The 12,121-nt window shown below is 43.2% G+C and overlaps 1 protein-coding gene across 2 annotated transcripts in view; it reads left to right on the top strand.

Moving 5' to 3' along the window:
* The window catches only part of Gpsm2 (G-protein signaling modulator 2), a 53,076-nt gene that overhangs the window by 22,930 nt on the left and 18,025 nt on the right, over nt 1-12,121 (top strand). For both annotated transcript variants that reach the window (NM_001191962.2, XM_087627765.1), the window contains 5 exon segments: nt 217-340; nt 442-557; nt 3,949-4,104; nt 5,746-5,854; nt 6,291-6,420. In NM_001191962.2, the coding sequence (NP_001178891.1) occupies nt 217-340; nt 442-557; nt 3,949-4,104; nt 5,746-5,854; nt 6,291-6,420 (635 nt within the window).

Raw genomic sequence — 12,121 nt, 5'->3', positions numbered from 1 at the left:
GCCTCAGGATGTACCTTTAAGCCATCGCACATTATATAGGCTTACTTTTTCCTGATACGTAGAGTCTTAATTCTGCAATTATAGCTCCATGGCTAGTGCCTGTCTAGCACACATAGGCCCTGGCCTTAAATCCTCAGCTATGAGAACAAACTGCCTGTAAATGAGCTAAGAATTTCTCCTGAACTTACATTGTCACCGCCTTTTGTCATCACTAAGGGAAAACCTGTCGTTAGTAACTGCTCTAGGTGACCGAGCAGCCCAGGGACGAGCCTTTGGGAACCTCGGCAACACACACTACCTCCTCGGCAACTTCAGGGATGCCGTTATAGCTCATGAGCAGGTAAGCAGGAGCCTCGGAGCCTGCCGTCTCCTCCACCGGGGTGAGGGCCGGGACTGGACGGTCTAAGTTTGTTGTATCTCTGATAAGGTTTTCTCTTCCAGCGTCTCCTGATTGCAAAAGAGTTCGGAGATAAGGCGGCCGAAAGAAGAGCGTACAGCAATCTCGGAAATGCGTACATATTCCTTGGTGAATTCGAAACTGCTTCCGAATACTACAGGTCAGTCAGATATTTTTTGTAGATAAATAGCAAATGAGTAATTATGCATCCCGTCAGATCACATTGGCTTTGGGGCTGAAACCTGGTTTTGATGATGTGGGCAGCGCCAGGGCTTAGGTGCCCACACCTGTCTCCTCATCTGTGGCAGGCATCAGGCCCTGGGTGTGGGGTTGTTGTGAGAACTGGGCTGAAGGATGTGTTAAGAACTCAGCACCCCCGGGAAAGGGAATAACACTCGAAATGTATATAAGAAATACTCAAGTTAATAAAAAAAAAAAAAAAAAAGAACTCAGCACCCAGTGCTAAGTACTTACCTGGTACACCACGCTCAAGAAACACTGTGCCCCAGTTTTATTGTTTTCTGAGAGTCTTACCTGGTGGCCTTGAATTGGCAATCCTGTCCCTGTCTCTTTAGTATTGTCATTGCAGACATACACCGTCACATGTAGGCTTTCATCCGATACTCAGTGGCAGCTGTGTGACTTCCATTATGTTTATTTTTATCTTTTAAACTTTGTTTAAAGTTCTAAACTTCTCAAGTCATTTGTAAGCCTGTTTAGCATGTGTGGTGTGTGCTTTATCTCACTCCATTATGAGTTGTACAAGAGGCCATCTTGTCTGAAGATAAAACATAGGTCTTAGTGTCCACTGATGATCTCTGGGTTGTTCTCAACTGCCCCGGCCTCTTAGCCAGCATTGACTCTCACCAAAGTGGAGGTCCCGTTCATCGGCAGCCTGCGCTCTGCGCCAGCATCCCTCTAGCCCAGCAGGAGCATAGCAAGGCTTAACCTGCTTCCACTTGTTGTCCTGCACCTTCTGAACTGTTGAGGGTTTTCTCTGCTTAGTGGGGTTTGAACACTCGCTCAGACTGAACCAAAAGCACAGGGATTGATTTGCATTGATGCTTTAGATATTTCCATATGACAGAATTTAGAGAACACAACAAAAAAAGCCAATCCTAGCCTTCTGGTGTGTATCTTTTCCAGACCAATAATCCAGTCCCATTCTTAGGAGTGCTTTTCCTTAGTAAACTTTCTCTGTTTTTTGGTGACTTTGAAAAAGAAAATCTGTCACCTGCCCTTAAGTGGAATGCAGGCGGACCACTCTGAACTTGATGCTGACCTGATCTACAAAGCGACTTTCAGACAGGTCTGAGGTACAGAGTGAGACCTGTCTCTAATAAAGAGAGAAAAGAAAAAGCTAAAATTGTTTTGGACCATTTAAAACATTAAAGTATACTATCTGTCTTTAAACATCTACCTGTGCTTAATATTTTTTGGTTGGTTATTGATTAGTTCTCAGCCTTCCAATGCTGTGATCATTTAACACAGTTCTTCATGTTGTGGTGACCCCCAACACAAAATCATTATGTTGCTACTTTATAACTAACTGTTCATTCATAACTACTGTTATGAATCATAATGTAAATATCTGATATGCAAGAAATCTGATATTCAATACCTATGAAAGGGTCATTCTGTCTCCCCAAAGGGGTCACAAACCACAGGTTAACTAAATGTGAAATTTTCTTCCTAATATGTCATTCTGTGAGGAGTATAATATACATTTTGATTTTAACTATATAGTCTAAACTATATGAAACTTGATACAAAGTTTCATATTGTTTAAAGCCAAATAATACAGAAGTTGTCATCATTAAATGTTGTGCTTGTGTTAACTATTGCAAAGTTGTGTTACAAACTGGTTGGTGGCTTTTTGACTAACAGGGTTTGAGCTCACTGTAATGGCTTACCACCCCAGGCCAGGCAGGCAGGCTTGAACTCAGAAATGAACATGTGTTCCACAAAGGCAGGTTAGTGATGGATTTGGAGCTCACCCCCAGAACTGTCTTCAGACCTGCGTAAGAGGATGGAGGAGGACTGTCTAATATCATCTGTACTTTTAAAGATAGAAAGCAGTGGTTGGCAAATAGCCTAAGTAACTGAATTTGATTCTAGAAAGACTTCAGATCATTTATAAAGTAGCCATACAAAGAATCATGGTGGACCAGAAACATCTGTATTGCAAGGCCTGAAGGCAGTTCCGGAAGTCTCAAAGATGCCTGCAGGACCACTCCATTAGAGTAAGCATGAGACCTCTCATGGTGACAGCTCTGGAGTTATCGTCATAGGTATATAATTTCAATTTGTGTTCTAGAAAAGACTCTTATTACCATATTTTAATTTTTAGATATAGGTCGTAGGAAGTAATTGTGCTTTTGGCAGAAATTGTGGAAAAGAGTCATTTAGATTATTAAATCCAAAGGCGTATGGATTTAGGCCCTGATACAGTTTATATACACACCAGTTCATTTAAACCGTCACAGAAACCTTGTGAGGCCTTTCTTCCCCATCCATTACATATGTAAGAAAATGGATAGAGGGCTCGAGTGGCTTGCCCTGGACCACACAACCATGTTCTAACCTGTTACACTAACTCCTCACTGACAGAACTGCATGTGTTAGGTAACATTTGAGTAATGTTAAATGAAATGCTTGGGGTTTTTTTGTTTGTTTGTTTTTAGTGAAACGGTGACTATAAACTTACATCTAAGGATTTTTCCTAAATATTATCAATTCTGACAAAAGGCAGAGGTCGCAGTAGGTTAAAGACAGATGTTGGCGTTAGGGAGATGGCTTTGTTGGCAAAGTGCTTGCAGCACAAATGTGAATGCCTAAGTTGGGTCCCAGTGCCCTCCTAAAACGCTAGGTCTGGAGTTATCTGTAATCCCAAATGCTCGGAGAAAAGACGGAGACAGAAGATCCCTGAGGCATCAGGGACTCAGTGAGAATCCTTACCTCAAGAAATGAAGAGTAGGCTGGAGAGTTGGCTCAGCGGTTAAGAGCACTGGCTACTCTTCCAGAGGTCCTGAGTTCAAATCCCAGCAACCACATGGTGGCTCACAACCGTCTGTAATGGGATCTGATGCCCTCTTCTGGTGTCTGAAGATAGCTACAGTGTACTCACATACGTAAAATAAATATATCAATTTCTTTTAAATTGGAGAGCAATGAGGGAGACATCCAACTGATACAACTCTGGGCAGCCACATGACACATACACACATGCACAAGATACAAACACATGTAAGTTACTGATGGCACAGAGGGGGGTCGTCTAAATATCTGAAATACTGCTGCTCTTCCAGAGGCTTAGTTCATGCTTTGGCACTCCTGTGTTTTGGTGAATTGTTAGGACTCAAAGTCTAAATCCTTTTTTTCCCCCTACTTTTTCTGAACATCTTTTCACTTTTTCTGAAGTAATAGGAAATATATTGGACGCTCAGGCAGACTTACTTAAAAGGCAACAAAAAGCAACAGAGATGGAAAATGTTAATATTATGATTCTTAGGACCAAAGTTTAAAATAAGCATTATGTAAATTGGTTTCAGGAAGACACTGCTGCTGGCTCGGCAGCTGAAAGACAGAGCCGTGGAAGCTCAGTCCTGCTACAGTCTTGGGAATACATACACTCTGCTTCAGGACTACGAGAAGGCCATCGAGTACCACCTCAAGCACTTAGCGATTGCCCAGGAGCTCAAGGATCGGTGAGTTCCACACACGCCCTGCTCCGAGTTCTGGTGAATGCAGGTGCACTATGAATTTTGGCTTCTCCTGGGCCTTTCCATTTGTCCCCTTCCTGAGAAGGAGTGAGTGTCCTGCTCGATGAGCCTCCGTGCACATTATTCTTTTTTTAATTTATTTTATTTTATGTACATTGGTGATTTGACTGCACGTATGTCTGTGTGAGGGTGGTGGATCCACTGGAACAGGAGTTACAGACAGTAGTGAGCTGCTCTGTGGGTGCTGGGTCCTCTGGAAGAGGACTCTTACCCGCATGTTACCGTCTTAAGGGCCAGCCTCTGGTGGAGGATTAGTGGGGAAGCATGGGACTTTGAGTATGAATGAGTGACTAACTAGGTCCCAAGCTCAGCTGCCTTCCCAGAAGTCGTCCTGTGTAGCTCACTGTGGGCGTTGCAGAGGACTCAGATGATGCTGAGGTCAAGGGATACATACCTGCTGCTCAGCTCGAATGTCCCCTGTGGGGAACATGGCTCCTCAGGAGAAGTTAGGAGTCCTGAGGTAGACTCTGCCCGTTGAGTGGTGGTGACTAAGTCGATTGCTTTGGTTCTTATTTATTTATTTATTTTTATTGTTTTTCTCTTGACGAAGAACATCTATGGAGTATTGGTCTGTAATATTTACTTGAGAAGATAGATTTTTACCTCACTGTGAGAAAGAACTTTTCAGTGTAGTTATTCAAAATGAAGTATACTACTACGTCAAGATGCAGGGAAGGAGTTTTGCTAGCTGCTCCGACCCCCATTCCTGGGCTCAAACTACACTGAATGCTTACTGATAAGGCCGTAATAGAAAGATAATGTGGTTAGGATGCAAGTCCTCACCCTGAGGTTTGATGTTTCATGATGCAGTGAGTGAGTGTGTGTGTGTGTGTGTGTGTGTGTGTGTGTGTGTGTGTGTGCGCGCGCGCGCGCGCGCGCACGCGCGCGTGTGGGTGGTGGTGGTGGTGGTGTTATGAGACAGACCTCCGTAGCCCTGGCTCTTCTGAAACTCACTGTGTAGACCAGGCTAGCCTCAAACTCAGAGATTGGCCAGCCTCTGTCCCCTGAATGCTGAGATTAAAAGTCTGTCTACTGTGTTTTTTTTTTTTTTAATTAACTTGAGTATTTCTTATTTACATTTGATTATTATTCCCTTTCCCAGTTTCCGGGCCAACATCCCCCTAACCCCTCCCCCTCCCCTTCTTTATAGGTGTTCCCCTCCCATCCTCCCCCCATTACTGCCCTCCCCCCAACAATCACGTTCACTGGGGGTTCAGTCTTAGCAGGACCAAGGGCTTCCCCTTACTGTGTTTTTTTTTTTTTTTTTTTTTTTTGGTTCTTTTTTTCGGAGCTGGGGACCGAACCCAGGGCCTTGCGCTTCCTAGGCAAGCTCTCTACCACTGAGCTAAATCCCCAACCCCCTTACTATGTATTTTTAAAGGATCTTTCCATGTATTAATATTTGACTTTAAATTTGGTACTCAGTGTTGTCATTCCTCCATCTAGACTCCTCATTGCTATAGCTTAGTAAAGGTTAAGTAAGCCCGAAGCACGCTTTATACCTTTAATTATTGCTAGGTGATCTCTTTTCAGATGACTCCATGTTAATTTTGAATTCTGTTTTAGAATTGGTGAAGGGAGAGCGTGTTGGAGTTTAGGAAATGCATACACGGCTCTAGGAAATCATGACCAAGCAATGCATTTTGCTGAAAAGCACTTGGAAATTTCAAGAGAGGTATGGAACAAAAGACGTTGCTGTGGGTCCTGGTAGCATTTACAAGTCAGTGACGGGGTAGGGTGTTCCCAGTGTTCATAGAGCTGTGTAAACAGATAGATGACTTGATCCAGGGAGACAGTACGGTGAGCCGAGGCACGTGGGAATAGGATGTTACCAGAATACCCATCTTCCTACCCTCGTTTCTATGTAGAGAAGTATCATAGTTTTTAAAGAAAAAGCCGTTTTAGAATCAAGGGCTGACTGGCTCTTGTTAACACCTGATGGGTGTTTGAGCTTAGAAACCTCTCTTGAGCTTCATGTCCCTCGTATAGGAAATGGAAATGGTCATAGATACCGTAGGAATGGGTTATGTATGTATGCATGTACGTATATATGCATACATGTGCATGGTGAACTGATGTCTCTCTGATGTAGAAAACGTCTGTGGTTACAGGTTGGGGACAAAAGCGGCGAGCTGACTGCACGGCTGAACCTCTCAGACCTGCAGATGGTTCTTGGTCTGAGCTATAGCACAAATAATTCCATGATGTCTGAGAACATCGAAATCGATGGCAGCTTACATGGTAGGTAGCAGCGTGAAAACCCCACTTCTTTATGCTTAACATTTACTTCATGTTCAGAAAAAACTTTTACGTTGCTAGGAAGCATGTCCATTGTGTGTGGGTGACAGTGTGACTTCTCCCACACTTGGTTTTACAGTTCAGTTCACCTGTCAACATATAGAACATAGCATTTTATAATTCCCACTGAGAACACAGGAATACTGAAGGTATGATTATTTACTCTGGTTAAAAATATATTCAAATGATGTTAAGTTAACTTGTAGGGTAATTCAGAAATGTATAAATATGAATGTGCTAGAACTAAAACCTTTTGTCTACCGTTTTTATTTCAAATAGTTGTAATATATCTGGTTTTTAGTAAACGCCCCCCATTTCACTTCTGGTGAAACAACTTGGAGTCGTCTCTTTCTTAAATCAGAAAACCATCCACCTGTATCTGTCAGCTGCTCAGACTTTGACTCTGAAATGCATTTTTAAACTTGGCTCCATGAACCACAGGCATAGTTCAGTGGTAAAGCACTTGCTGGGGAGCCCCGTGACCCAGGTCCAAGCCCTGGACCTCACGTGGCAGATGAAGAGAACCAGCTCCTAGATGCACACCACACCAATAAATAAATAAATACAGTTTTTAAAAAATGTCTAGGTTCCTAAGCTTAAATTCACGGTTGAGGGCTGGGAAGATGGCTCGGGGTTAGGAGCAGTGGCTGCTTTTCCAGAGGTCTGGAGTTTAAGTGCCAGCATTGACATGGCCATTCAGAACGGTAACTCGGGTCCCAAGGGGTCTGATGCCCTCCCGCTTTGGCACCAGGTACAAATGTGGTTCACAGACATGAGCACGCAGAACACCCATACACAAAATTTAAAAAATAGAATGAAATTCTTGGTCCAAAGAATATCAACAAGAATGTTTCAGACTGAAAGCAGTGGAAATGATAGCTTTATCATGGGCTGTTTCTTCTTTAACTCGGAGAGGTAGTGAGAGATCCACACTGACAATCTTAAGATATCCAAAGAACACTCCAGAAAAGATTCCAAAGCGAGGGAGGGGTGTGTGATAAACTCAGCTGTGCTTTGTAATTGGATAAACTCAAGTTTTCTGCGTTTTACTTGTGACGAATCGGTATGTTGTAAGAATTCTCATCTTAAAACATGTTTCCTCATGAACCCCTCTAGCTTCAGACCCATGCTAGTGTCTCCTTCTTCTCAGTCACTGAGGCTCCATGGTAGTGCCCTGGTCTAGGTCTGCAGTGTTTCTGGTAGCTGACCATGCCCACCTGACCTCCTCCTCCACAGGGCTACACTGCCGCTCTGCACTCACAGCTCTGCTCTCCATGCTCCTTCCAGGACATCTGCAATACCCAGGCTGCTCTCCTCCTCTTTTTCCTCCCTCGCTGTTCACCGTCTCTCATTGGAAGAGATCTTACACTTCGGTGCCTTCAGTAGAACATTTTAGAATGGTAGGCAAGTTCTCCAGCAATGAGATGCAGGGCAGTTAAGAACACTGGCTGCCCTTCCAGAAAACCCAGGTTCCATTCCCAGCACCGACGTGACATCCAACACCGTCTTACCTGCACTCCCAGGTACAGACTCACACGTGACACGCATGAAAATAAAACTTCTAAGAAGTGGAAAAAAATGGTCTTCATGAAATACAAACACCAACCACTTCACAGCTTGTAAACAAAATTTAACCATAAAGGTAACCCAGGAAAGCAAATAGAAATTTCAAAGGATCTGAATCTCATAGGTAGCTTGTCCTCAGCACAGTGCAATTAAGTTAGAAATTAGTGTCAAGAAAGTAACATAGAACTCTGGACCAGGTGACACAGGCCTGTAACTCCCGATACTCAGGAAGCAGTTCAAGGCCAGGCTGGGAACTCATTCACACCTGTCCTAAAACGGGAAAAGAGGACTGTGGTGCAGCTCAGCGGCAGAGTCCTTGCCCAGTTCGTGCACAAGCATATGCATATGCACACGTACATGCGTGCACACAGTAACATAAACATCCATTTGAAAGCTTAAAACACACTTCTAAGTAACTTACAGGGTAAGGAAGAAAGCTTAAATAAGATTAACTATAGTTTAGGAATCACCATGAAAATAAAGTATTTCAGTTAAAGTTTTTAATCGTATGTTTGGATGTTTTGCCTGTGTGGGTGTGTTTGCACCACCTATGTACTGGTGCCTGAGGAGGCCAGAAGACGGTGTTGGAGCCCCTTGAGTACAGGTGGTTGTGAGGCACCATCTGGGTACAGGTCTCACTGAACCGTCTCTCTACACTTCTGTACTTCAGGGGTTTTGTGGCATGTGACTTATATTGATTGGTTCTTTAGCAAAATTTACATTGTGAAGAATTTTTTGTGTGTGTGTGTGTGTGTGTGTGTGTGTGTGTGTGTGTGTGTTGATGAGATGTAGTGAAGATCTTTACAGTTAACATTTGGTTCTTTAAAGATGAGCAAATCTACAGGGTTAGAAAGAGAAAGTGAGACTTCCTGTGTTTACCGGAAGTCCCACACCCGCGGATCCCGGCCCGCAGCAGCTCTCTGCTCCCAAACCCCGTGGGAGAGAGACCTCACCGCCTGATCAGGTGGGCACTCCTGAGGCTGCAGAGCGGAGGAGACCACCAACACTGCCCACCCCTGCCCACATCCCTGGCCCAAGAGGCAACTGTATAAGGCCTCTGGGTTCCCGTAGGGGAGGGCCCAGGAGCGGCAGGATCCCTGCGCCTGAGACACCGCCAGAACCTGAAGGAAACAGACCGGATAAACAGTTCTCTGCACCCAAATCCCGTGGGAGGGAGAGCTAAACCTTCAGAGAGGCGGACACGCCTGGGAAACCAGAAGAGACTGCACTCTGTGCACATCCAGACGCCAGAGGAAAACACCAAACGCCATCTGGAACCCTGGTGCACGGAGGCTCCCGGAAAGAGCGGCGCAGATCTTCCCGGTTGCTGCCGCCGCGGAGAGGACTTAGGCAGTACCCCACGAGCAAACTTGAGCCTTGGAACCACAGGTAGGACCAACTTTTCCCCTGCAAGAAACCTGCCTGGTGAACTCAAGACACAGGCCCACAGGAACAGCTGAAGACCTGTAGAGAGGAAAAACTACACGCCCGAAAGCAGAACACTCTGTCCCCATAACTGGCTGAAAGAAAACAGGAAAACAGGTCTACAGCACTCCTGACACACAGGCTTATAGGACAGTCTAGCCACGGTCAGAAATAGCAGAACAAAGTAACACTAGAGATAGTCTGATGGCGAGAGGCAAGCGCAGGAACCCAAGCAACAGAAACCAAGACTACATGGCATCATCGGAGCCCAGTTCTCCCACCAAAGCAAACACTGAATATCCAAACACACCAGAAAAGCAAGATCTAGTTTCAAAATCATATTTGATCATGATGCTGGAGGACTTCAAGAAAGACATAAAGAACTCCCTTAGAGAACAAGTAGAAGCCTACAGAGAGGAATCGCAAAAATCCCTGAAAGAATTCCAGGAAAACACAATCAAACAGTTGAAGGAATTAAAAATGGAAATAGAAGCAATCAAGAAAGAACACATGGAAATAACCCTGGACATAGAAAATCAAAAGAAAAGACAAGGAGCTGTAGATACAAGCTTCACCAACAGAATACAAGAGATGGAAGAGAGAATCTCGGGAGCAGAAGATTCCATAGAAATCATTGACTCAACTGTCAAAGATAATGTAAAGCGGAAAAAGCTACTGGTCCAAAACATACAGGAAATCCAGGACTCAATGAGAAGATCAAACCTAAGGATAATAGGTATAGAAGAGAGTGAAGACTCCCAGCTCAAAGGACCAGTAAATATCTTCAACAAAATCATAGAAGAAAACTTCCCTAACCTAAAAAAAGAGATACCCATAGGCATACAAGAAAGCCTACAGAACTCCAAATAGATTGGACCAGAAAAGAAACACCTCCCGTCACATAATTGTCAAAACACCAAACGCACAAAATAAAGAAAGAATATTAAAAGCAGTAAGGGAAAAAGGTCAAGTAACATATAAAGGCAGACCTATCAGAATCACACCAGACTTTTCGCCAGAAACTATGAAGGCCAGAAGATCCTGGACAGATGTCATACAGACCCTAAGAGAACACAAATGCCAGCCCAGGTTACTGTATCCTGCAAAACTCTCAATTAACATAGATGGAGAAACCAAGATATTCCATGACAAAACCAAATTTACACAATATCTTTCTACAAATCCAGCACTACAAAGGATAATAAAGGGTAAAGCCCAACATAAGGAGGCAAGCTATACCCTAGAAGAAGCAAGAAACTAATCGTCTTGGCAACAAAACAAGGAGAATGAAAGCACACAAACATAACCTCACATCCAAATATGAATATAACAGGAAGCAATAATCACTATTCCTTAATATCTCTCAATATCAATGGCCTCAACTCCCCAATAAAAAGACATAGATTAACAAACTGGATACGCAATGAGGACCCTGCATTCTGCTGCCTACAGGAAACACACCTCAAAGACAAAGACAGACACTACCTCAGAGTGAAAGGCTGGAAAACAACTTTCCAAGCAAATGGTCAGAAGAAGCAAGCTGGAGTAGCCATTCTAATATCAAATAAAATCAATTTTCAATTAAAAGTCATCAAAAAAGATAAGGAAGGACACTTCATATTCATCAAAGGAAAAATCCACCAAGATGAACTCTCAATCCTCATCTTCGGTTGGTTTATATACAAGTGTGCAATTTCTAGGCTTGAAAGTAAAATGATGCTATCTGGTGCTGGATAGAGGAGCCTTATTTTTTATTATGGCAGCTTGCTATTTTTGTAATATGGTGATTTGGTTGAACACATTAAAGTACAGTAGTAACTGATCTCCCCCTCTTCCTGGATGAGTGAGGAGATGATTAAATGTTGATGTCAGCATCCATGAGCATATTCAGATGAGCTTCTGCTTCTGTTGAAAAGGATGCTGTGTTTGATTGTGGTCCGAAGCTTTGAAGCACTACTTGGCATCTCCTTCCTTGGAGGTCTCACTGTTTAAACATAACAGATTTGATAGCTTGTTGGTAAGGTGAGGTCCAGCTTGTCTCCACTAGGTCATCTTCATGTGAATCCGGTGGTTATACGGTTTTGTTCTAGGGATATTTCATTTTTTTTAATAACGGTTTTAGCTGACATTCATGGAGAGAATGAATCCTTAGAAGTGTGCCACTAGTGAAAGGAAATCCTGTCTAGAGTATGTTTCTTTACAAAGCTGTGTCACACCATCCTTTGGGCCCTCTGCTGGAAAAGTAGAATCAAGTCTCAAATAATGCCTTTTAAATTGTATCCTCTAGTATTATAGATGTAGGACAGTACTGTATCATACCTCTGTGGATGTAAAATAGCTTGTACCTGCTTTATGATACGTAGTAGTGACCGTGCTTTATCAGAGCTGTTTTTAATGATGTTGCTCAGAATGTTTTCTTTCCAGATGATGATTGAGAAGCTAATTTAAAAAAAAAAAATGGTGCCAGGTACCACAAGAGTAACAGAACTGTGCTGTTTTCTCGGGTTTTGTTTTTTTTACTTTTTTTTTTTTTAATGGAGTGTGCTGGATGTCTCTACAGTTTTGTTCAGATGACTGCAGAACCTGGAAAAGCTGTTGCTGCTGTTGATGCATAACACACTGCTATTATTGGTCTTTTTATATAAATATAAAT

This window comes from Rattus norvegicus, chromosome 2, assembly GCF_021556685.1.
Source record: "Rattus norvegicus strain SHRSP/BbbUtx chromosome 2, alternate assembly SHRSP_T2T, whole genome shotgun sequence".
NCBI lineage: Eukaryota > Metazoa > Chordata > Mammalia > Rodentia > Muridae > Rattus > Rattus norvegicus.
This window is presented reverse-complemented; position numbering and strand designations above follow the sequence as displayed.